Source organism: Parambassis ranga, chromosome 19 (assembly GCF_900634625.1).
Source record: "Parambassis ranga chromosome 19, fParRan2.1, whole genome shotgun sequence".
In the NCBI taxonomy this organism is placed as follows: domain Eukaryota; kingdom Metazoa; phylum Chordata; class Actinopteri; family Ambassidae; genus Parambassis; species Parambassis ranga.
Genome location: NC_041039.1, coordinates 12,278,250 through 12,305,345, shown reverse-complemented (window position 1 = coordinate 12,305,345; position 27,096 = coordinate 12,278,250). Strand labels below are relative to the sequence as shown.

At 42.5% G+C, this 27,096-nt stretch overlaps 2 protein-coding genes across 2 annotated transcripts; one reads left to right on the top strand and one right to left on the bottom strand.

Moving 5' to 3' along the window:
• Window positions 1–5,056: 5,056 nt before the first annotated feature.
• foxj1b (forkhead box J1b) lies at window positions 5,057–7,187 on the bottom strand. Its single transcript, XM_028430029.1, has 2 exons — window positions 6,600–7,187; window positions 5,057–5,962 (listed from the first exon to the last, which is right to left on the bottom strand). Exons 1-2 carry the CDS (start codon window positions 7,185–7,187, stop codon window positions 5,057–5,059), a joined length of 1,494 nt encoding a protein of 497 aa, XP_028285830.1.
• A 4,068-nt stretch (window positions 7,188–11,255) lies between these two features.
• Window positions 11,256–25,378, top strand: ubald1a (UBA-like domain containing 1a). Its single transcript, XM_028430069.1, has 3 exons — window positions 11,256–11,527; window positions 12,100–12,162; window positions 23,131–25,378. Exons 1-3 carry the CDS (start codon window positions 11,420–11,422, stop codon window positions 23,449–23,451), a joined length of 492 nt encoding a protein of 163 aa, XP_028285870.1. The 5' UTR covers window positions 11,256–11,419; the 3' UTR covers window positions 23,452–25,378.
• Window positions 25,379–27,096: the final 1,718 nt, after the last annotated feature.

Genomic DNA, 27,096 nt, shown 5'->3' with positions numbered 1-27,096 from the left:
CGGACAGAGGTCGATTTACATTGACAATATTTAAGGTAAATGTGAGGGCATGTTTGGTGCAAGTAAACAATCCTCCAGACAAATATTACTTAGCTGCATACTGTTTCCATTGTGCTCATAGTCTTTTTGCTGAAATTAGGAGGGTTAAACTTAGGAGAGGGAAGAAGAAAGTAATCAAAGGGTTGCAATTTCACTGTTAGATGCAGCTAAATCCTGACAAGGAATCATGATGACATTTTTACTTATATATACATTTTTGTACCCACTTTTTCAATTGTCCAATAATAGAAAAAATGCCAGTAGTCTTATTAATTGCAGACAAAAGCCAGATCTTTGCACACATTTTCATATAATAATAAAATACGTTTAAAGTACATTAGAATCATGATGTATGACACTCATCACATTTCTAGTGGTAGTTCAGTGAACCATGACAACACAAAGCTCCCATTCTATGACTGATAGAAACCACTAGGGGAACATGTGCAGCTCGAGCTCACTCCCTGTTAGTGATTAACAGCGACTCTGACACTTATGTCCAGAACACAGAAGTAAAGCCAAGGTCCACGTTACTAAGAGCACTCACAGGAAAGTAGTAGATGTGGTTCATGATGTCACTGCTGACAGAGAAGCCAGCCTGTTCAGCCTTCAAAACCCTCCATATGTTTTCATAATTGCCGGCTCTGTCTTGCACTCATTTGCACACCTGTATTTGTCTGTGCTGCACATCGTGAATGAATAAAATTAGCACATGTGTTCATGTGGGTTCATGGAAATTGGAGATCCAGTCCTCACGAGAGAGGGAATAAAACCTCTTCTAGACACTATCTCCACCCAATAGAGCTGTTGTGGAAGAAAAATCAGTTCTTTAAGTACTGACCTTGTTCTTATTGTATGTAAGCGAGGCCATGTGGGCGAAACCTTGATAATCCCTGGCAATAAAAGAAAAACCCTCACCTAAGCCCTTTTATTCTAATTTACCATCCGCAGTTCCTTTCAAAATGGAACAGGCAATCTAAATGGAAGCTGCATTAGCATTTCATGCATAAACAGCAGCCTTTCTGGAAAGACTGTTTAGGTGTATTTCCTGCCTAAGCCCCTCCTCTTGTGTCAAGCCAGTCTAGAGAGGCCAGACCACTGAATATTATCCCAGTCTTTTTCCCTTATCAATATGTGATGAGGGCTTCAGAAACCAGAGATGGAAGACAATTTCCCACCAGTGAAGAAAGGTAGGGGATGACCTAAGACCTTTCCTGACATGTGTTTGAGTCTTCTTTCATTTATCATGGTGATCTTATCTGTACATGATATCTCTTGTGCCCAGGGGGTTCCTCAGGGGCTATAAAACAGGCTTAAGGTGTTTCCCCGCTGCCACTTTCTGCTTTGTGCCACAAATGATGGATCTAATTAGTAGAAAACCCCCATCATGTGTCGTCTATCTGCCGCTGCCCATAAAAGAGAGCTCTGTGGCTTTATCCAATAAATGGTTCGGTGAGCCCACTGTTTGTGTCATGCTGGGAGGGACACTTCTTTAGCAAAGCTGGTTGACCTTGTTTATGCATGTCTCTAATCAGAAGCAGTCCAGAGGGTGCCATGATGGCAATAAAACACAGACTACACCCTCTTCTCTGCCCTCCTCTGTGTAACACGCTCAGACTGATGCAGAGCCTCCCAGAGGGGCACCAAAGAAGAGGTTATAAAGCATTATAAGCCAGGTTAGCCCACAGTGACAGCGCAGCTTGTTCCCCCTTCTTTCAGCAGGTCCGCATGCTGGGCAGTCCCAGCCTCTCATCCACCATGCTGAATAGAACCACGGGGCTCTGGCTCCACAGAGATAGTGTTATCTGGGCCACCACGGGGTTCAGATCGCAGCCGTGTACACACACGCTCAGCAGGCGGCACACACATCAACAGGAGTGCAGACAAAGGAACCTGTGGACCAATACAAACATATAATGTAACCACACATGTGCACAGGGTCACAGACAAACAGAGACAAATGGGAAAGTTCACACACACACACGGGTTCGAAGACAATAGATGCCAGCTCACACTTGACAGTGACACTGATGCTTTTTTATTTTTTTTTTTTTACAACATTCACTGATCACCAGCCCCACCTTCTACACCAGCCAACCTCAGGTGTAGCCTCTTTAAGTGATTTTTCAGTGCAGGGTCACATGCATGAGACTCAAACATGGCTGCACTTCCTGCTGTTTTAAGGAATCTGAGTTATTCCACCCATTCCTGGAGATCTCCACACATGACCTGTCGCCAGTGGGAGCCGCAAGCCAGGGAGAGGAACGGGGATAAGCCGCATTTCTCACCCGTTTTCTCTAACACTTTCAATTAAAAAGAGATTTGAGGTGGAAAAGCACATTTTCATACAGAACATATAAGACCTGGAAAAAAAGTTTGAGATTTTGAGGGATGTAGTAGAAAGTTTAGGGCATTTTCTAACTGTTGTGTCTGTCTGTTTGGAGAATGCAATATGACCTTGAACTACATTACAAATGGCCTCCTTGTGTAGTTGTAAACTCCTGTAAATCTTCACTGATGCACATAAAATAATGTTAAAGTGTGTATTTGGTGTGTGGCCCTTTAATTGCCTGCAGACTTATTTTTCTTAATTCAGAGTACAGTACAGTGTATTTAAATTCCATCACGATAATTTGGTGTCGACAGAAGTGTTGATTAGAGACTTGTTTGTCCTCTCATTGATTTGACCCTGAAGCACACAATCAAAACTTTTAATTAGCTGCAAATGTGGACTTGCTACAAATTTGGATTTAATAATTATGTGCATGGCCTGTTCCTGCAGTTATCTCAGAACGTGAACTTAAGGCCACACTGTTTGAACAACCTGGCCAACAACAATTAATTAGCTTACCAACTCTAAATGCACTATGTGTTGCATGTGTATGCCCAGCTACTGTGAATCACTTGAACCTGCATCTCCACATCCAGAGCAGCTTTACTGGTACACCAGACGTTACTGGTGCCCAGAGGATGAACTCTGTCCTCACTTTTGCCTGTTTGTTCAGCCTACAAAGCTTGCTAATGATGGATCATCATGATCTTCTTCTTGTACAGATCTTTTTTGGCTAGAAAAAGCAACTGATCTTTTCCTCTGTTCTTCTGTTGTGGAATGTTTTGACTGGACAACATTGTATTGGAAGGGATTCTGCACCGTTCCAAGTCCAAGTCCTCTTTGCGAAGATTAATGATAAGCCCTGATACACCTTATATGTCTTGATTGCACAAAAAGTCAAACAATACGCCCGACCACAGCGCTACGCTGCACCGCACCACACCACGTGGAGGCGTTCCACTTTCTCATATTCAAGTGAAGGATGGATGCATTTGTTACTGTTCTTTAATTGACACCATTTATTGCATCAAGGCATGATTGCATTTTCAAACAGCTTTAAAAAAAAGTACAAATGAAAATAACATGGTAAGATTAAAGAGTTCATGTCAACCAACATTAATCAATATACAATAAGAAAGTCTGGCCTTTAAACAGTTAAATTTGATCCACCTGCAAATCCCTAATTTTGTAAAAACCAAACAGCACAAATAAAAAAAGACAAACGACTAAGTAATCAAGAAGAAGATCCATCACCCTGTGACAGAAATCATGACTTCTAATTTCATATATACCACTTGAGCCCCGGGCTGTTTTTCTGAAGATTTCACCTGAATCAACATCAAGCAGAATGAACAGCTGGGCAAGAAGTTAAAAATAGAATTATTGTCTCTATCACCAGGTCAGAATGAAATTTAAAAAAGCTTCCACTTGATCAAAACCGTAGATTAGAGCCTCATAACAATGAGTCAGTGGCAATGATGTTAATAAACATGTTTCTAAAATGCCTCTGCTGCAACACTAGCAAATCTGATTCAACTGAAACGAAGCACAACAAATGCTACATCCATTTTAGTCATAGTAGTACTAGGAGGCCTCTTCCCGAAAAAAATAGTGGCCAGTTGCACAATGGGTAGAAAGAATCAACACAGCAACACCAATAAAATGCATATTCCTTATCAACAAATTTGGCGCAGTATCATCAACAGAAGTCCCACTTACGATTATATTTGAAAGGAAAAAACCGATTAAGCAAATGAACGCTTGCCACTTTGACTTATTGCAGAGTGAGAGACTGATTACAGCATATGTGCATCATTTCCATTATGGTCCAAAAACGTTTTAATATACCATGAAAAAATAAAACCAATCCTGAACAAAAGCTGTCTTGCTTTCCTAAAACTGCGGCCTATCAAAGTGCATAATTTCATGACTCGGTTTCCTTTTTTCCTTTTTTTTTTTGCTTTGCAATACATAACTGTAGACAGATGATCTCTTGCCTAGCTTCATGCTATATACTTTAGTGAATATATATTAAATTGACTATATAACAGTTTCATAAGTGAATGATTTCTAATCTCAAACTATAAATTTAAAGTACATTTTGCTCTGATAATCTTTCATCACCACGCAAGACAATTGAGATGAATGGCTGATTTCACTGCATGTTAGTAAAATTTAAAAAAAAAAAAAAGTATTTTAATGCTAATGTAGCACAATAGAGTCCTGTGTCAGTTTCAGTGCTTGCTTATGGATAGTACTTTGACAGAGTGTGGATAGGTTGTCCTCCTCTGATGCAGTTCAGTCCAGCTCAGCACTCAGATTTGAGCCTTAACTTAAAGGGTGAGCATTTGTCCTGTTTGGTGCACAGAGTCACTGCTTCCCATCACATGATTTTACTGATTGTGATGTCATTTGGTGAATAAAAGTCTTTGTTCTAATCAGTGCTGCATCATGTTACCCACTGCTTCCTGTAAACCATCTGACACCCACAAGAAACAATGGAAGTTTATTAGTGTAGTCAGAACAATGACATCATTGTTAGCTGTGTTTGCAGGTAAATCTGATGTTAAATGTCCGATAATAAATTACAGCTGCAGCATAACTGTCAGTACCCATCCAGTTAATACAGAGATGGATCTGCATTCAGAGTTCCACATCATGTGTCAGTAAGTGTGAGGTCAAAGGTCACAGGTAGCTCTCCACTCGTTCCCATGGTTGCATCTCTGTGAAGAATCCCTCACAAAGACCAAAACCTTGATCCAGAGTCAGCGGGATGGCCTGTTCCTCCTCCTTGATCTCCCCCCATGGCTGCAGCACTGTCTCCTCTGACTGCTCTGGGAACAGTGCGGATGGCTCATCAAAATGCTGCAGCTGGTGGTGGTTTTGGAGGAGCTGGTCTTGGTCCAGCTGATGATGCTGCTGATGATGTGGATGCTGCTGAATCACATGGAGCTCGCCCATGTTGATCGCCATAGAAGCAGTGCTTAAGTCCATGTAGCCGTAGGATGGGTGTTGGTTCATGTGCTGGCTCTGACTTATAATGTCCCCTTCTACGCACCACCTCACGAGCCCTGCCGAGTACTGTCTCCCTTGCATGGAAACCTCCATCTCACAGCCCAGGGAGCTCAGCGCCGTGTTGATGTCCAAATCCTCAAAGGTGCTACAGTTTCCGCTCAGGACGTCATCGAACACAGACGCCAGGTCAAAGTCCCCCCTCAGGATGTCTGCTTTATTGGCTTCTGTGGCTAACAGAGGGGACTCTGTGGCCCTCATGGCCTTGTTGGTGCTCTTGGAGGGCAGGTGCTTCCGTTTGTTGCCCACCTCCTGGTAAGGGCAGCCATTTTGGGTACTGAGATAACCCTGAGCTAGTTTGCTCTGTCTGTGCATGCTACTGCTACTGCTACTGCTGCTGCTGCTGCTGCTGCTGCTGTAGTGGTTAGCTGACATCCTCCTTCGTTTGAAGATGCCATTGACAAACATGTCAGCGTACTGAGGATCAATCTGCCAGAAGCCTCCTTTCCCCGGCTCGTCTTTCTGTCTGGGGACCTTCCTGAAACACTTGTTGAGGGACAGGTTGTGACGAATCGAGTTCTGTGATAAAGACAGGAGAAAAAAAGGATTCAGCATGAACTCATTGGCTTTGAGACCATTTAAATTAGTCATGCAAAAACTAAAATGCCACTTTGAAAGGACACTGGAGGGTGGGTGCTGAGGCTATTGTTGTTTGTATAAGAAAGCAAATGTACCTAATGAGGCTTTCTAGTAACAGGCAGCTCTGTGCATTTCAAACATGATCAGCTGTGCTTAGCTGCCATCTCTCTCAGGAGCCCTCATTAACACACACACACACACAACCACACACTAGAGTGCTTTCTCTAGCCCATCACCATTCCCATCAGACAAAAAAAACCTGTATGAGCACTCTCCAGGAGGAGGATGGAGATTTCAGATACTCTTGAATTAGAAAAACACTTGTCATGGAAATCATCAAAGCTGGAAATGAGACACTAATATTGAAGAGGAAAACTCGGTTGGAGATTTTCAGATAAAACATATGTGATCTCTGTTTGCACACACTTATAAAGTTAAGGCCTGGCCTAGTGTCCTCAGGCCTAAAGATGTGGTGTGCGATGGTGACACTGGAGCCAATTGCTCACCCTTCCCTCCCTCACCTCACCATTTATCAGACTCATAAATAATAGAAGAGAAGTTATCCGGTCTCGGTTACCTGCCAGCTGGGCTCCGCGTGTCTGTAGTAGCAGAAATTCTCCGTTATCCAGTTATAGATGGTGGACAGAGTCACTTTGGGCTGTTTGCTAGCCTGCATGGCCATGCAGATGAGAGAGGCGTAAGAATACGGCGGTTTGACTTTAGGATTAGTTTTGTAGTCAACCTCCACCGGCGGGCTGGCCTGGACTGGGATCTGTGGGTACCCCGATGTGGTATGCGCGCAACTGGAAAACAGCGGGGCCGTGGTGGAGTCGCTGCCGGAGGTGACAGGGCTCCCGAGGTATAGAGGCATACCGGTAGCAGCGGTGTCCCCGGCCGGAGGACTGGACGGAGAATCGGTACCCGATCTTGGAAAGCCGAGGCGTTTAAGAAAGAGGTGTTGCTGGGTGGACGAACACCCGGGTCCTGCGCCGTTGGGGCGCTCCGGGTCCGCGCTGAGGATGGAGAAATTCTGTAGCCAGTGCAAGCTGGTGAGACTGTCGTCAAGGGGGACAGAGTCAGACCCAGTGACCTGATCCTCTGGGTATAGCGCCAGCCATTTCTCCTTAAACTTATTGGCAATGTCGGGGCTCGTCAGAACCGGCATCCTGGCTTTCGTGCCCGTGTTGAAGACTATCAAATGGTCTTTAAACTGGCATTTAAAGTTCAGTACTGTCTGGAGGTGAAAGAGAAAAAGTAAAGGAAGTAAATTAATTAGAATCACCTCTCACATTCAGATGCCAAATAAATCACCAAGTGTAAAACATTTTATACAAAATATCCAACACAACAAGATATATCGGCCCCACAGATTGCCAAATGATGCGTATATTTCCCTACCTCCGGTGTAGCCGCGCTGGAGGAGATACTGTGTGTGTGTGTGCACCTGTTGCAGTCCGTCCCTTCCTCTCCTCTCCGAGGAGTCAGCGGCGCATCAACTCTCTGCGCAACAAGTAGCGGGGGAGGGCGAGGAGCATCCAGTAGCACCAGCAGCAGCAGCAAGGGGGAAAAGACAGAAGAGAGGCGGCACTTAGGACAGATCCATGATCAGCGCATTCAGACTCGGATCAGATGGAGTCTATGTTGGAGGTCAAACGTGAGAATGTGTGGCGGTTGTAAAATAAGTCGCTCATAAAGCCCGAGAGACTGCCCACCATCCCTTTAAACGCCTGAGGGGATTTCTGATTGGCTGGCTGTTATATCCCTGCTCCTCCAGGTTTTACTTTACCCCCCCCCCCCCTCTCTCTCTCTTTGCTTGACCTATACTGAATGTTAAAGACATGAATAGGTGCAGTAAGGACGGTCACTCCTAGTCTCGGGTCTCGGTTCCTGAAACTGGCTGAAATGTGACCTCAGCGTGGCGCGCGCGTGGCGCTGTAAAAGACGCGCCACGGGTCCCGCCTGTACTTTCCACCTGCAAAGAAAACAGCTCACTTTAACTGATAAGCCTGTATTTAACATTCCTTTCAACCACAGGTCACGGACACTGTTCTGTTTTCAAGCGTGAAAAGGCGAATGGTAATTAAATCCTTTTTTATTCATGCTGTGCGCATAGCCTGTGAGACCTATTAGCTACACATCTCCAAACTAATTAATTGATCTCTCGTCGTACAAAATCAATGGGAAAACGGTTCGTGTCCAATAATTTAGAGTCAAGTTGCCATACACCTGTGTGCAAGTTAAATCAGACAGGATGGCAGGCGTTATTTCACTGTACTGGAGTGAGTGTGGATTGATGGATTGAGTGAAGTGAAGGAACACAGTCAGTGTTCACAGTCTATGAGTATCTTCTTTTTTTAACACAAAACATCTGTGAATGAGTTTTATGCTTCAATCACGGGGAAACACTGACACCTCGCGGCTAAATTCTGCATTGCATCCTAAACCAGAGGGCCAAACCTCGCAATCCTACATTTGTGATCACATTCAGGAGATTAATCATGAGATCTTTGGTTATAATCTTTGAACACGGCCGTGCACATGTTAGGGTTTCTGATCATCTTCATGATCATGAAAGAAAAGTTTAACTGAACCTGTGAGTGACTTAACCCTTGTGCAACGTTCGCAAACACTACCCTTATGTGTTGTTCGGGACAAAAACGTCCCCTAACTTTAACGGTTTTAAAAATATATCAGATAAATATTTTTTTTAATTTTTTTTGCACAGACCTTTTAATTAACTTCAGTTCTGATCAACAGTAGTAAAAAAATCATTTTCCCCCAGGATTTTAACCCTTTAATCACCAATTTTATAAATTGAAACTGTATAAATCACAAATTTTACCTCCTACCAACAGGGTAAACTGTTGGTAGGACTGTAAACAGTCAAGAATGCATGATTATGTAGTGCCATGGCTGTGCAGTCAAAAAATGTGGTTATAATGGAAGTCTATGGGACAAAAATGGCCACGAACAACACATTAGGGAGAAAAAATGAAAATCCAGTGTGTGCAAAAACTATAATAATGCAATAAAGTCAATTTTTTTACTGATGTTTGACATGACCAAGACTGTAATAAAGGTTAAAAAAATCCAGTCCACATTCACCTTTACTATTAAAAATGAGCCATTTTGTGTGTTTTTTTCCCCATTTTCAGCATCACCCCTTATAAAATTGGTGATTAGAGGGTTAAAATCCTGGGGAAAAATGATTTTTTCAATACTTTTGATTAGAACTGAAGTTAATTAAAAGGTCTATGCAAAAAAAATCGAAAAAATATTTATCTGATATATTTTTAAAACCATTAAAGTTAGGGGACGTTTTTGTCCTGAACAACATGAAAGGGGGTAAAATTTGCCCACAGTGTACTGTTGACCTATGAAAAATTTTAAAATCATATTAACAAAATGTATGTAAAATTAGGCTTGTTGAGCAAAAATTATTCAATTTGCTCACATATTGACAAAGTTATGGCCAAAATTAAAAAAAAATACTCTCAGAGAACAAAAATGTCCCGAACAGTGCATAAGGGTTAAAAAGTAACAGAAGAATAAGGATCCATGTGTAAATGATTTTCCGGATTTCCCCCCACAAATCTAATGAAGTGTGTAAGTTAAACATTGCTTAGCTGCAGCATTAAAATGACCTGCTGTCCTAAATCCTGAAAATGTTTCTTACAGTCTTCCGAAGCAAACCATCTTTCTTCCTCCTCAAACAACTTTAATCAACACAGCAATGGACGTGGTGTCCAGTTCTGGTGGGGCACAGAGGATGGATAATGACAAAATGTACACTGCAACACTTGGTTACTCGAGACCAGCTGTTGCACCCTGTCAAAGAGGCTTGATTTTTAAAATGTTTCCAGGTTTATTTAGGTTCTTGACAAAGAACTGGCTTCTGAGACAGGCAAATGTTTGTACAGCTGCTCTTATTGTTGCTTGGCTTCCCACTGGTCCTTCAGGAGGACCTAAGCACACATACGGCATAGCTACCATGCAGCAACTGGGCTGCAGTAGATTACATCAGTATTTATTTCTTGTTAATTGCACAGTTAACCTTTACAGAAGTTTTAATTCAAGATTGTGGATTTAGATGCAAAACTGTGAGAGTTCCTGAAGGCTGCCCCGTTTGTTAAAAGATGAAACCACGACAGCCAAAAGACAATTTGAGGTTAAATTATTTAAGGTCAGACGAGTTATGAAATAGCCTATGCGTCCACACAAGTTTTTGTGTGATGTATAAATGTAACTTTGTAAAGTTTAAGTCGAACCTTAACTTCACTCACAGATGCTGTACTCCATAAGACCACAGGGTGTCGATGTTTCCCATCTTTTACGCATCCTCAGGATCAAACAACACCACTGATAACGAATGTTTACAGTTTGCACTTACCCACAATTCTGAGCGGCATGTGTTGATACCAGAGGGTTCATTTACGCACAGTCTGCACTAAAACTGCTGTTTGTAGAGGCACATTGGCTTTGCTGACAGGACCCTAATAATATGAGTAGTCTATTTGAGTATGGGATATCAATGGTTTAATTTATCATCATTACATTAATGGTTATGTATTAAAGCGTTGAAAGGGGAAACGCATCAATGAATACGGACTGTGTGTGAGGTGGTGTGAGAGGTTGTAGTTCTGCCGCAGGCCGGTGTGCAGATAAGCTGCGGCACTGATAGGACACACACACACACACACACACACACACACAGAGAGAGAGAGAGAGAGAGAGAGCGAGTATTGTGAGAAGCAGCGGCAGACACGACGCGCTGTGTGCACCCACGTTTGTCGGCTGTCCCTAATTTAACTCGGAGCGATGTAATTGGCGATGGTGGATTTGTTTACCATATTTGGCAAGATAGTGACACAGCGCGCATGGGAATTGGACAGGAGCGGCCGTCATTCACAAAAAACTCTGCCTTCTCGAGCTTTACAAACAAAGCGTGTGCTCATGGGATTTGTAGTCCAAAACAAACCCTTTACGCGACTCTTCAAGCGGCTGTTTGACTATTTTTAAATCGTTTTAATGTCACGAATGTGCACTGCTTGAAAGGGAATCTGCTGTGATCAACCACTGTCTGTTAATGCGTGTCTAAATATTAAAAATAATCCACGCCAGGCGACTGAACACACGCCGACCCACAACCCTGTGCTTGCAGCATACAACTCCCACCGGCGACGCTCACACTTGATTGGTCGCTTCCTCCTGTCAATCACGCCGTGTTCCTTCCACTACCGCTCCTACAGTAAATATTTGTGTTTGCTCAACCGGCTGTAATGGTGGACGACTGAGGCAGAGGAACGGAATACAACTCGAGTGAAGAAAGAGAGGAAAAACGGTCGAAAGTCTGCCTTAGAGCCAGCCGCCGCGAGTAGGACACGGGCTTCGTCGAAAATGGATGAACTCAAACATCAAGTCATGATTAACCAGTTCGTCCTGACGGCGGGTTGTGCGGCAGACCAGGCGAAGCAGCTTTTGCAAGCGGCACATTGGCAGTTCGAGGTAAAGGAGGAAGAAAAAACCAAGATAAGGGCTTCACCGTTAGCTAACATGGCTATTGTTTATGTTATTGCTAGGTTTGTACTGGCGTTGCCTGTCTGCCTCTCGGCACTTTTTTCCCCCAAAATGTTCAACACAAAACAAAGCATTGTTGGCTATTTGTTCATTTTTACTGTCGGTCCACTTAAGTAGTGGAACTTCAGCTGTATTTGAAGTTAATATATGTGTCTTTTAGCCGACTAAGGGGGCATACAATGACGGCAACAGCTAGCATATCCAATTAGAGTCCACTCTAGATTAAATACTATAATCCCGACACATGACAGCAGTGTACAGGCGAGGCCAGGGTACTATTACGCAATGAAGATGACCGCCTGTTGTATCGACTAGCCTACAAACGGTACATTATTGTTTAGTCTGCTGAGCCGCTTATACGTTAAGCTAGTACTTCTATTTTTTCTTCGCAGTAGGCTCGTTGTATTGTTTTACAGCCTACAGTATAAAATAGTCCACACAAAGCCCCTGACTGACACACACGAAAAATGATGTAACATTTATTTTCTGTTTTACCCTAGACTGCCCTCAGTGCCTTTTTTCAAGAAACAAATATTCCATATGGCCATCATCATCATCAAATGGTGAGTGTAAGGAGAAGAGGAGGGCGATGACACGTTTTACTTGATGTTTCTTCTATTTATAAAATGACACCAAAGATCATTTTAAGCTAGTATTTCTTTAAGGCTACCGTCTTGTTTTTGGGTGGGATGAGGGGGCCGATGAAGAGCCCTTATAGGCCGAGAGATGTGATGTTGTAATAACAATAACAAAGCACATGTCGGCCATGTTGTGAGCTTCCAGAAATAAACACACTGGCAGGCATGCAGCAGCAGCAGCCACAGCGAAAGAGAGAGAGGGAGGGTGTGTGTGTGCAGAATGGGAGAAACAGGAAGAATGCAAGATGTGGATGTATGAAATTCCTCTTTTTTCAGTGTATGAAAGGAGGTGCATGAAGGGAGTAAAAAAAAAAGTCTCTTTCCAGGAAGAGGACAGCTGCCACACAAACAGACCCTGGTGCTGCTGCATTAATCTGAGGCTGTGTTTTGCTGATTGGGTTGTTACTGCCCCTAACACGACACACACTGGGGACTTATAGGAGGAGACAAATGAGAGCGGAGTGAGCTGGAACATGTTTTTACTGTAGGAGACTGCACACACAGACATGGTCAGAGGTTAAACATTATGAAACACAAGCAGTATTTGGACTTTTAGCAGCAGCTGTCTTTGGCAGCACACAACCCTCTGTTTGCAGCTGGATGCATAGCAGCATCCATGAACAGCTGCCCACAGACAAGACATGGATGTGAGGGGATTTATGAACAAAAATGTAGATTGTTGTATTTTTACATTGTTTTGTGTTTGTTGGCTTGGCACGCAGTCAGCAAACTGTAAAGCATTTTAGTATTTCTGGAGGAGGAGAGGGATAAAAGAGTATTTGATTTTTATTGCATTGTATCCGTGCGTGTGCACTTACACTATGTCTTTAGAGTAGTGCAATATTGCAAGTCAGAATAGAAATTGCTCAAACTGAGCATTTATTAAGAAGAAAGGCAGGTCTCTTTTATCATCGGATCAGTAAATAACAGCACAGCAGACCTCCATTTAGCTCATAAAATGTCTCAGTTTCATTTGGAGAGTAAACAGTTTGGCAAGACCTGTCCTGTTCTGTCCTTTCTGCAAAATGGGGGCCGAGTGTGCAGCATAGACTTCTAATGAAAGTACGAACACCTACATGCATTCATGGTGTTATTATAATAGATGTCACCATCTTCACATTCGTCTTTTATTCGCATGTGTGTGTTTGTTTGTCCTTGCATGTGTTTGTATTTTGTGCATGCACAATGTGGGTGTCTTGTGTGAGTCACAACAGTACTACAGTAGGGCAGCGTGTCCAACCTTCCTGCAGCTTATCAGGCCACCGTGTGCGATGGTATACAAATCTAATCCACTTTGCTCCCGCTCTCACTCTTAACTCCCTCACTCTCTCTACTCTGCCTCAGTTTAATTCCCATGAAACTATATTACTGTTGTAAAACCAACATCAATGTTTTGTGTTGCAACACAAACTGAACTCATCCTTGAGATTGCTATTTTGGCTGCAAGCCTTACCCCTAACCCAACAACCCCAGATATCCTGAAGACATAGAGTTCTTGGCAGCATGGCATGCTAGGATGTCATGTAGGTCAGCTAGTTTACAGATACTTTTCTTTTTTTTTGCTATTGTTTTTGAGCCTATATGCAGCCTTGCAAACCATTTTCCTATCTAAATTTGGCCACACAAAATAGAAATAATCTCAGATTCAAAAGTGCTTTTGTTTAAGAAACACATTTTACTTCTAAACAGAGATGAGCTCATAAGGCTATGAGTAGGTTGGCTGTTCATAAGCTATGTCAAAGCTGATTTTGTGTACCAGTGCTTTTGTAATCAATCACCTTTGCATTTATGTCAGTGGTTTAGTATCAAATATCAAGTAGCTGGGTTAGTTGGTCCACTCACCAGTACAGTCTTGTTTAATGCTGGAGGATTTAGTTAAATCTCTTTTCATTATAATTTCCTTTTTACTGGCATTCTTATGCTCCTGGGAGTGCCTGTGATTTGGCACATGATGTAAAAGATCTCCGATTTACACAGACATGTTCTGCAAAGTTTAAATTTCTGAACAGATTGTACATTTATCAATGTGTTTTTGAATGAAGTCATCAAAGCTAACATTCATGATGAATCGTAGTTGAACCTGCTTCTTTTTCCTTGCTCTTTTTTTTGTAATCCCTCCCTGTCCTCTCCCAGTTTTCTTGTCTACACACACTCTGCCCATACAAACACTGCAACCCAACCACAACACATTCCTACAGGATGCAAGGCTCGCACTGACCCAAAATGGATCCTTTCACTGTAAAAAAAAGGAGGCCAGTGTAACTACAAATTCTGCATTCTGGTTCTTTTTTTACTTAATGCCCTCTCACTGTTCATAGCTCTCTCACTGCTCTGTTACAGACGCAGAATTTTAGGGTCTACATTCAGTTTGCAGTTGCTGTTTTCTCTTGTTAGAGAATTGCACAACCATGTCATTCTGTTGTTAGCATCCTTGTGAGAGTGGTTAGCAACCTCAGAGCAATGTATTGGCATGTCCGCTCACACTTAGAAGGTGTGTTCTCTGGGCTGTATGTCTGCAGCTTCTGGCTGTTGGATGCTAATTCTTCTTATCAAATATTGCACACATTTGTTTTGCCACTGCCTTTTTGCTTCAAGTTTATTTTAAGGCTTATTTTGAATGAATTAAAAATTAAATGACAGACACATCTGTTTTAATTTAGAAAGAAAAACACTAATAACTAACTGTGTGGTCACTAAAGTTTCATTGTTTCCATGAACGATATTTCTCCATGTGAGGCATGGTACTGCCACAATAAAGTGAATGAAACCTCATGTGACCACAGACAAGGAAGTAGCCCAGCTAGATGACTTCCACTGCTGTCTGGGAACATGTGACTCCATCATGTGAATAAGCTGGGAAGCAGTACTAACTGAGCCACAAAGCCTGGTTTACATGTGTTTAATTTCTCTCAGAATTATGGGCGTTAAAGCAAATCCAGGGAGGCCCTGGTGTGGCAGCAGTAAAAATGGGGCTGTGGTGTTGAAAAGTATGTTGTCTTTAGTATGTCCGCATAATGAAAATACTCTGCTCAAGAAACATTTTACATTCTCTTTTTCATATCCTGTCACTTTATAGCTAGTCTTTGTTCTTACTCTGTCGTGCTTTTGTGTACATTGACAACATTTACCCTTTTCTTTCTGTTTAAATGAGCTCATTAAGCTAAACAAAAACCATGGCCTATCTACTTACTTCACACACACTCGGTGACATAAACAACTGTGTAGTTGTTATCACATTATCAAATGTCACACACATCACGGTCAATGAAACAGAATTTATGAAGGGCAATGTTCAGCTTTGTCTGTCATTCTGGGTAGAGTGACGTAGAAGAATTACATAGGGTACTGCTGGGCAGTGATAAAAGTAGGTGTGAAGCTGTTTAAAGGCTGTTTCCTGGAAATAAGAACGCCCAGCAGGAGAAATCCGGGTTTTCTCTTTGTGTGTATGTTTGAGGGGGTGTTTTTGGTAACTACAAACACTTGGTTTTGGTGTTTGGGTGTGGCATAAAAAGGGATTTTTAGAAATCCTGATGTTTCTCATCCATTGAACATGTCAACTTTGAAAAGTGTTGTGGTGCACTGATGCAGAAGAGCAGGGGTGTAATTACCTTCATAAATCATGATGTGACAACATGGATGACTGTCTGCTCCTATTTCTATCTAGTGTCTTCACCTTTATTAATTTATTATCATGCTGCAAGAGATTGCAGAATTCTAACTAAAGCTTGCAAAGGTTTGTTTGTTAAAGGCAAGCGAGGAATCAATGAAAACAGGCAAGGGAGGGTGTTTGGCTTGTATAGACTGAAATAGGCTAATAGCAGGGCAATGTCAGGTATTTGGGTGGAAGATACAATAACTCAGTTAACACAGAGCTGCTTTGTGTCTCTGCCACTATTGAAACAAGCTGTCCTCTGTCCCGCTGCACACATCAGTTACAGACATTTGTTAAGTGCAGAATTAGGTATGATCCAGTTTATTTTCTCCCCTGTGTTTGTGATTCCAAGTGTGTGTGTGCGCATTGTAATCCCAGGGGCTGGCATGTAGCAGTCTCTCAGATTTCAGAGTTAATCATGTCTAGAGCTGTTAATGTTGTTAATGGGTGGGCAATGCATCTGTGTCTGGGTATCTCTGTGTGTGTGAGCCTGTACCCGTCTGTCATACGGCTATGCCAAGCAGTTAACCACATCTGAAGAGGCTTGGCCTGCACTCTGCATGTTCCAGCATGTTGCCCTGCATGTTTCCAGGAGCACAGCTTCCCAGAACCCCAAACCACACACACAAAGGCATGCGCACAGACATAGACACACACACACACGCACACACACACAGGAACTTTGGCTCAAGGGGCTCAGGGAATGGCAATCCATGTGGGATGACTGTGAGGACCAGATGTGTTTATGACCAGTGGAGTTAGATTAGGTTTCACACTGATACTTGGAGTCACAGAGTGCACTTACAGACATACACAGGGTTATGCGTTTGGCTAAGGAATCACAAGCAGCACGTGGGAACCTTTTTTGTGGCATAAAGGCATTGTCGCCACATTGTTCCTGGCCTGTTTTCTTAACTTAGCTGCAGCACTGACAGGATCTGGTCAGTTTTTTTCCATGCTGTGGCCTGTTAGTCCAACTATTCATGCTCTGTCACCATTCCTGGATATGTCCATCCTTTTTCCTGCTTTCCTGACTCACATGCATGATCTTTTTCATTATCCCTTCTAGCCTCTTCTTTCATAGCTGTTCTCTTCAGTTAAATTTATAATTGCAGTGTGGTTCACTTCAGAGATTCCTCTTTTCTACACAGAGGGCTAAAGTATTTATAGTACTAACTTTCAAGCTTGCTCTGATTTAGGAGTCCAAAGTTGAAAAAAAAATAGTCTGACCAGGTTGGTAAGTTCCAAAGTAGGACTCAAATGACTATATTGAAGGTATAAAATGTTTGCCAACATTGTGAACAAACATTATGGACACACGCATGAGGAAACGCTAAGGTGGAAGATTTGTATATCTGCAACAAAGCCCTAACAAAGATATCTTTTGGCAAGCTGTGCCTGTGTGTAATCGTGTTTTGTTCTCCCTCAGGATGACCTTTGACCTAGTAGTTTCTTTTGCCAGCCTGTTACCAGTCTACAGGCCAAACTCCTTTTTCTAGATATGAGTGGGCCACTGAACACCTATTGTTAGCCCGTTGTGAGCAGTGCAGTGTGCGCAGTTGGTGAAACAGAACACATGCTGGTCAGTCCCAGTTCTCCTGTCTTCTATGTGTCCCCTTTCTTTCTGTTTCTATATTTTTTTTCTGTCTGCAGTGGCTTCTGCCTTTTTTGTTTTTCTTTCTTTATTATACTTCCTATATTTACAGTGTTACAATACACTCAGAGCACAGGCTAATCAATGATCAACAGAGTTGTTCTTGGGCCAAATCCAGCAGCATGTATACACTATGAACCCACACACTGGAGTCAGCTGTCAGACACTGGGTGAGGGGTCATGGGTGAGAAGGGGAGGCGATGGTCACTTGAAACATTCAGCAGCACCTGTCAGTTTCCTTTAGTTTGGGGAAAAAACATATACTTCTGATAAAACCAGACTGTCACCTCTTTGTTGATAAGCTGTGCAATGGTATAAGATACACAGACCAGCAAGCTGCTTTTCTGGTTTAGTCTGATGCAACTGTGTTTATGTTGTGACTTTTAGGTCATGCTGAACTTCTAATACATGCGTTAAGAAATGGTAGTTTACCCTGCGCCTCTTTGAGAGGGCAGATGGAATTATGAATTATCAGCAGCATATCGCGTGCGTAGATGTTTTGTTTGTTTTAGTTTTGTGTTATCAGTGGTTTCATAAGATTCCTTCAGGTCAGATCTTCTGTTCAAACCGTAAATTTGCAAAATTGTTATACATCTTATTAATAAATAACACGACATTTCCATAAACACAGAACAGAGTACTACTTTTTTAGCCTTATTTACTTTGTTGCTTATTTAATTTGGTCTCAGATTTAATTTAGCATTAAAGCAGCGGAAATAGAGTTTAAAATGTCCCATTTTAAGACAGAACTACAGAGCTGCAGTTTTAAAACAAAAACAGTGTTAGGCTACATACACACTGTAAGAACACTCCCTATTAAAACATGTAACAGGCAGGCAGAATCATGCACTGGTACATCAATTTCCAATTGAGCCTGTTCTGCTTTATTATTTCTTTGGTTTAATCTATTGTAACATCTACAGTGTTTCTTCTGTACAACCTATAAATGGAAATGTTTATCTTGCTCCAAGTAAATCAGCATTTCAATGTAACATGGTCTTACAAGTACTTTGTTGATTAGACATAGTTTTGGTAAGCCGTCATTGCTTGAGGTTAGAGATTTGGGAAGCATGTTACAGTTGATTCTTCCAGTTTCTGTTCCAGTAACCTTAACTCAACACAATTTCTGTACACCGTGCCAGTAATTTGATATATTAAAGAGACATTTCATATCATGTTGTTATTACTGGCTTTATATCAGAGAATATTATCCATAAAACATGCTTTTGGGAATTGTTAGTTGCTAAGGTTGCATCATCATATTGCACAAACTCCTATATAAACTCCTCCAAACATCTGTGACGTTAATGAAGACTAGTCCAGACCTGATTCTGGGACCTGAGCATCATCCCACACATATAACACCAAACAACATGTAAGCTTATTTTCTGTTTGTGTTTTTTTTTTAGCTTTTTATATGTAAACCACATCCAGAGGAGGTTGTTCTGATTTACAACTGCAGTTTTATATCTCCAGTTTACTTTATTAAAACGGTTGATCAAGAACAATGTGCTCCCCTAAACAGAGGTTGCAGCGTGCCCTGCCATAAATCAAGAAAAGGAATGCGGAATTACATTTACAACAGCAGCAGTTGTTCAAAGAGTCATCCATAAAGCACTGCATCCTATTGATGAACTACTACCACTACTCCCCGTATTGAACAGCAAGTGGAGTCAGAAAATGCAATTCTCACAGTAAATGTGGGCTGTGATGGAGGATTGAGATGTCAGCCCTCATGTTTCGCTGTGATTCTCGTGTCTCACAGATCTCTCAGCTCCATTTGCTGCAAGAACTGACATACAATGTGTGAACTGTACGCAACAAGTCATAGACAGAAGGGAGAGAGAGGGGAAGACAGGAAGAGGGAAGCGAGAAAATGATATAAGGGGAGAGGAATAGACACTTCATGGGCTCATGCTGTCCTAATGTTTGCTGCAGAGAATATGGCTGAGAATAAGAAAACTCATGGTCTGTTAATTTGCTTCAGCAAAATGCATGGAAACAAGCAGATCACATTTCATTCATTCCAAATTTTGGCTTAAAATTCCTCTGACAGTGGGAAAGAAAACCCAAGAGAGACTGAATGAGAGAGGAGGAGGAGGTGTACGGTGGAAGTACTGAGGTAAACGTTACATGGGAGAGGTCAGCTGGGGTCATGAGATGTAACTCGACCCTCTGCTCCTTTAGAAGAAGATACAGAGCCTATCTTTCAGCCTGTCTGTCACAAACACACATACACACTCGATATTTCTCAAAATAACCTCAGCTCATCTGTGTTTGTGGACAAACACACACATACTGTATATATGTATGTACACAAATGGAGGAGTGTTAAAGATTTACAGAGCCTCACCGCAGGCTCAGGCCAGGCATGTTTAGTGTGGTCTCTGCCAGTCAGCCGTGCGTTCCTCATGCTAGACTCAGCAAACAGACTTAAAGAGAGGGTGGACAGGGCTGAGCCACTCTGACCACAGAGTCAGTCCTGCCTCAGCCCCATCCCGTCAACAGGAGATCTGTAGTTCTTCCTTATAACAACCGTCCCCATGGCAACCCCTCTCTGTTGGCTGTGTTTTGAACACAAACTGCTCCTCGCTGTCTGTTATTCCCCTGCCTCTCCATCTGTATATCTTCAGACCTCTGTGTTGTATACGCTGCTACATTCACTTACACAAAGTCTGCCTCCTGAAAGGTCTTCACCTTAGCACAATAGTAACATCTTCTTGTGTTTCTAAACATTGGTTGCTTTCACATATGAGGGATTTTTCTGTGCGGCTTTGAATGTGAGTTAGGGTTATTGCCAAATGGTAGTGCCTCCAGGTTGCAGTTTGTTTGGGTGGACTGAGCTCTGTTACCAGATGTAGACAATTCATTGTGTCACAGTAACCTCAATCTTAAAAGAGGTTTTCCACCCTTTCACTTAACTCAGTCTTTCAACCTTTATCAAATAATAAAATATTTTGCTTTCACCTAAATTCATAACTGAGCCACTGATACCTTTTTCTCAAATGAAATATCCACCATTTTATTGCAGCCCATGTGCCTGTCAGTTGTCTGAGAGCCAATTGGATTTGGACCCCAGGCTGCTCATACTGGTCTCAGCAGCTTCTGTAGTGTTTTTCTGTCCTTGCGTCAGTGCAGCTAGAGTTAATCTGCTACTAGGCTGCTTAATACATACAGAGAGAAAACACACAGTAACCTGCTTCCTCAGTATGCTGCACCAGACCCCTGCTTTGTAATCTCTGTGTAGGATGTGTGAGTTTTTTTTCTGTGACAGGTCCCAATGGTCTTGTGCTCTATACAGTACTCTTTAAAACGAGACACTTGTTGTATGGGAGAGTACATTTAGAAAATACTCTATAACAACACTATTGTTGAGTCTTATGTGTTTTAGTGTCTTTTTATACAAGTCGGTCCCACTGTAACAACAGTGATACTGACAGGAGGCTTTTTCAGTGTGAAAGTGTCTGATAAGCAGTCAGATCCAAATTCAGACATCCTGGCAGAGAAGAGCCGGTGTGCTTTTAAACCAGATCCTTGTCCTTGCAGGTCGATACTGTCTGCATCTCTGTGTCTGTCCCAGGTCTTCTGCACAGACAATGCATTGAATGTAGTCGTCGGCCCTCCTCTACTGTTTTTTTGAACTTCTGTTAAAGATAGGACAAAAGCAATCTGAACACAGGTGTATGTTTGTGCCTTCTTATCTGTGACTGCATTATGAATAAGTACAATGTAAAGGCCACTGCGGACAAGCCTAAAGGTCATGTCTCAGCGTTTTTGTCTTCATTTTTCATTCCCCGGGCAGCAGGCGTCATCTATTGTTTTCCACAAGAGTTCACAAACTCATCACAAGAAATAATCACAGTGCCTCCACCACTGCCCGCCAAGAACAGGAAGGATCATAGGGGTCACTTCAGCATTCCAGGGTGTCTTTTTACTGCAGGAAGCGGCCTCAGAGACATGAGCCAGCGTTTCCTGTCAGAGTGCACAGTGGACACGCTCACCTTTCATAACAGCGTGCCTCTCTCAGAACCTCTGGCTTGGTCCAGCCCGGCCCCAGACTGCAGGACTAACCTGCATGCCGCAGCACTTTTAGGGGGCAAGGTGGTTTGATTACAACCCTGAGGGAGGAGTGGTGTTCCTGCCACTGTTGTGCTTTTTTCTGTTGGTTGCTTGTGTGTTAAGACTGTGTGTCACAGTCTGCTCATCCTGGGTGATGGAGCCAAGGATAGATTAGATACCACGGGTCAGCCTGAGTTCTGGTTGTCAGCAAAGGGAATGTTGTTTTCCAGCTTCTTTCCCCCCTCTTCAGCATGTTAACATTTTTTTGTCTGATATCCATGTGTAACTGCAGCTGCTGTTCCTCATAGCTGATTCATGGAGGATGTGACTGTCTATTCTGGAATGTTATTTGGGTGTTTATTATAGAAAAATCTGATGCTTAAATTGTAATTGTCAGGTGACAGCTTTTAAGATTTACTCAATTTTAGATGTTACATAATTCCAGTCTTTAGGACTGCCAGTCTGATTTTTTTTTCCATTGTTGAGGCCTGGTGATTTAGCTCCACCTTTGCTTCCCTGTGGAATACAGTAGGTTGTTGTTTTCCTGGTCACAAATGGACAGGGACATAGAGGAGGAAGCAGGGCATAGAGCAGTGTGTGTGAAGAGCTGTGTTGGCGAGGATGATGATGCTTACTATTTTTGAGCAGGCGAACATGCTGTTTACATGGCCTGTTCATTGTAAGGTGGTAGCTTCCGTTGTTGTCTTTGGCACTCGAGTGCATTGTGTGTGCTTTGGGTTAGGTACTGAAACAACTCCACTGGCAGCTGAGCAGTATCACTGATGGTACAAAGAAGAGGCTAAGCTCAGGGGATACAGTATTTGAGACTTTGCGTTAGTAAGTTGGTTTCAAAGCCAGTTTAGCAGGTTTTGTGGTCCCCAAAAATAGATTAGATTTCATACTGTAGATAAAACAGGAAGTGGATGTAAACAATGGGCTGTAGTGTCATCATCAGGACCCTTAGCAGGAAGCCACGAGTGGCTGGGATTCCCCTAAAGTTCCCTTCAGTTAAACAAAACAGCCTGCCCCCTTCACAAGAAAATCTGCCGTACACATTTCATGTTACAACAAAACAGGACCCTGCTGTTTCAGTACATTTACACTGGAGAATGATGAGCTTGCCACAGCAGTGTTTTAATAAAAAAGGGAAAACATCTTGTTGGTTTCACAGTGACAAATCCATTAAACACAAGCAGGAAATACCAATTTCTCCACCAATAGTTGCCTCAATAAAACAGAAGTGGTGCAGTCACAAGACAAGTTGCAGTTCACTCTCTCAGCAGACAGGAAAACCACAGTGCAGACCAGTTATACATCATTGACAAACCTGACACTTGTTTCTTTAATCAATGAGTTTCATTTTATGGTGTGAAAAAGCTACAGTGCAGAAGGTAAATCTGTAATAATTATAAAAGTGAATAACTTGTTACCTAATGCTTAAAGCCTCCTATCACCTCACTGATGATGCCTTTAGGGCATCCTGTATTTGACAAACTTTAAGTGCTGCTTTTTCTCCCCTTATTTTCAGATGTGTACCCCAGCCAACACACCAGCGACGCCCCCCAACTTCCCAGATGCGCTGACCATGTTCTCCCGGCTGAAGGCATCCGAGAGCTTCAACAGCAGCAGCGGCAGCCCCATGGCAGCCTCCATGGCCACCTCACCACCTCCCCCACAGGTTGGCGGCTGGGGGGTCTCACCAAATGTACCTAATGTGCCGCAACCTCCACAAGGACTCTGGACTCAGGGGCAGCCCCCCACACAGCCCTGCCCCGCCTGGCCCACAGGAGTGAACCCGCATGCAGGCGCCGAGCAGAAGGCTAGTGTAGCCATGGAGGCAGAGAGATGAAGGGCCACACAGGACTGATAATCACCCCCCTCCACCTTTATTCTGGGGGAGGGCAGGTGGGGAAAACGGGGATGAATGTGGGAAGGGGAGGGAGGTGTTAATGGGTAGAAATGGGTTTGGGTTCCCAAGAAACGGATGATACGGATAGAGACAGAATCTACGCAAACCAAGAAAAACTCAACGTGGACAATTTAAGAAGAGGAGAAAAACCAATGCAAATGTCAATACAAAAATAGAAAAAAAATACGCACACAATAATAAGAGAGCAACTGAAATCTTTGTTAGTTTTTCCTAAGTAAATGCATAGATAAAAAGAAATATTATTGAACTAAAAAACAAGAAATGAAAAAAATGTCACGCCCAAGGATTCTATGTGATGTTCAAGGACATTCAAGGCAGCAAAACTTAATTTTTTTTGTTTAGTATTTTCTCTTTTTTTCAGCCAGTGTGTTTTTTTATCCACTGGCGTTCTGTGTTTCTGTCTGTGCTGCATGAGGAGAGAGGAACTTGAAATGCAGTGTTTTAGATTGACTTAAAAATCATCACGCACTTGAGTGTGAGTGTGGACGCATGTGAGCGGTGGTCAGTTTGTAATCAATAAATGTATACACACAGACACACACACATAGAAAAATATATTCAAACTCACACACACACACACACACATATTAGGGTTTAGAGGAAACACCTCCATACTGTCATCCCCATCGTCAAAGGTGGGGCTTTTCTTACCTCACCTGGTGGTCACCTGACTTCTTTCAGCCAATCAGGGATTCTTCTTAAACCAACTGTTGCCGACGCAGGACATGTTTTTAAAGGTTTTTTTGTTTCTTAAAGGCAGCAGCCACTCTGGTTTATGCTAACTGATCCTTGCTGCAAAGGCTTTTCCTGAAACAGTTTTAAACCTGGACTCAGAGATTTGGGTTATTACAAGAGAAAAAAGTGAAATCATGGATATAATATCATTTATAATGGTAATTGTTCTGATTTATTTGAAAGGTTAAGGGCAGTGGCTTTGAAAGTGTTGGGGGGGGGGGTGATAATTTTTTGAAAACAAGAATCAAAGCAGCTAAAATCGATTTAAAAAAAAAAAAACAACAAAACACGACTACTCCATCTTTGTAAACAGAATTGCCACTTTGCATGATGTGTTCATAATGTGTAACATCTTTTGTAGCAAACATACATGAGGTTGAGATGATTCTGGGAGGGGGTGAACATAAAGCCGTGGGTGGAATCAATAGAAATGCAATAGATGTTGCGCTGTAAAGTCAGAATTGGACAAAGTGTCTTTGGTAGGAGGAATCAAAGAAAGCATGTGAGACAGCTTCAGGAAGCCCACCTCGGGCTCTTCGGGGACACTACAGACTACACATATACAGTACATACTGTATTTCTACCCTCATTGTACTGTGGAGGGGTTTTTAACAACATTTTAGGTTTTGACCTGTCCTTGGTTTATTGATACTGCTGAGGAACAGATCAGGGATGACCCTGGTTATATGGCAATATTTAAAATGCAGGGTGTGCCCCGTTTTTACTTCATCCTGTTCGGATTATTTTTTACATTCATGAAAGGAGAGAGAGCAAAAAAGAAATATTTTGAATAACAGAGGGTCAATTTTGTTTCTAAAGATTAAACATATGATGATGATTAATAATAATAATGATAATAATAAACAACTTCCTTGTTATTATTTAGACTAATGTTTGAGTTCATCCTTCCTCCATGCTTCATACTTTATTTGGTTAAATCAGAGCGTTTCTGGGTGGGCCTGTTCCTAAATGGTTTCTCATGTATGTCCGCCCCCCCTCCCCCTCCCCCTCCTTGTATGACTGTATGAGACCATTCCCACAATATTTGTGGACTACCTGATAATTAACTTATCATTTTTGTGAACCTAAATAAATATTGTATGTCAACCTATTCTGTGGGTGTGTGTTGGCACTGCAGTTGATAAAATGTGACGGATAACAAAATGAATGTGGATGCATTATCCTCTCTGTTAGGTGGATTAAATGCAGTTGCCCAGTTTGGCAACTACAGACCTCTTTTTCTGCTGCTCTGTCACTCTCTGTTTTCTGTAGGAAGGTGAAAGCCAAAGTAGAGGAGGGAAAAAAGCTAGCTTCACCTCTCCCAATCCACAGCTCTTCAGATATAAACAAACAACTACCAGCTGTCCACACATATACGCAATCACTGTATGTAAACACACACTGTACACATGCCAGTGGTGGTGAGAAAGACGGTCACAGAGTTCTCTCTATCCTCAGCTCACCTCCCTACTGCTTCCCTCTCTGGGGAATAAAAGAGATTCCCTTTGCTGATTGTGTGTGCCACTCTGAGCTGCAGGGAGTGTTGTCAACCCGGTATTGGGTTGTGCGGTGCCGCTGAGCATGTGGGAATAAGAGTGAACACAGAGTGTTGGTTCAAGAGCGGAACTGTGCAGTAAACAAGCTCATGAGGCCTACGTTGCTCTGACATCCTACTACACTGGGCTTTCTATCTATCAATACACTCTACATACAGATCGCCTGTTAGCATAGTGCAGTGATGCAGCATGCGGTGCATCTATCCTGGATCCAAACCAGGACACAGTTTTCTGGGTCAGTGGATGGTGCGGACGCAACACAGCCTTCCAGATGGTGCACCATCAGTACACCTGACTCCTCATGTGTAAACATTGCTATATTAGCAAGCTACTGTCTGGCACATAGATGTTTAGCACAAGTTTTATTTTGCCTGTACTTTGACCTCCACAGCGATTTCAGATCAATAGAAGCAAAATGTTTGCACAAAGTTTAATGTGAATCCTGCCAATCTAAATTCAATTTTAACCCATTGTTTATTTCGAAATAATGAACACAACAGGTACTGAGAGAAAGCAGTGCATATAGATTTGCACAGTGAGGTATGCGGGGGGGGGGGGCAGAGGACAGTGTACAGAGGTATGGAGGTGGGCAGCGGAGCAGAACGGACGGCGTGACATTGGGTGCGTTTGTAACTTGGCACCTCACCTTCCCCTGTTCTCTCTACAGGTGCAGGCTCCAGCTTGACGCTGTACAAGTTGCAGCTAGCAGCAGGAAGTGTGAGAAAGGTCACACACAGGCATACTGTATATAGGTGTGCAAACTGTATTCATGGTGTCTGAGACAGGGAGTGAGAATATGAGTCAGAGTGAGAATGCCTAAAAACAAAGGAACACCCACTGCTCCTTCCTTTCCCGGCGCCAAATGGCAAAGTGGTGGATACGGCAAAGCATTGATCAGCTATAGAGGTGAATGCAGGTGCCTCCATGTTTGGTTTCCTTTAATACTTTAATTAAAGAAGAATTTCACTGATAGAGCAGCATTCTTCTTCAGCATCTTTGTGTTTTATCTTCCAATCCTGCACATTTCCTGTGCATTTAGCTCCAGTGGCACACAATGTAAATAAAGTCATTAGAGCCTGCTGGTCCTTCTGGACAGATGGCCTTATTTGTTTACAGTAATTATACTGATATACCAGAATAATATGGCAGGGATTCACTGATGTTAAACAGTGTGTTGCAATAGCACCTTTAATATCTGTGGTTCCAACCAGTGCTGGTTTGCCAACTCTTACTCTGTGTGTGTGTGTGTGTGTCCATGACCGCAGTGAACCTG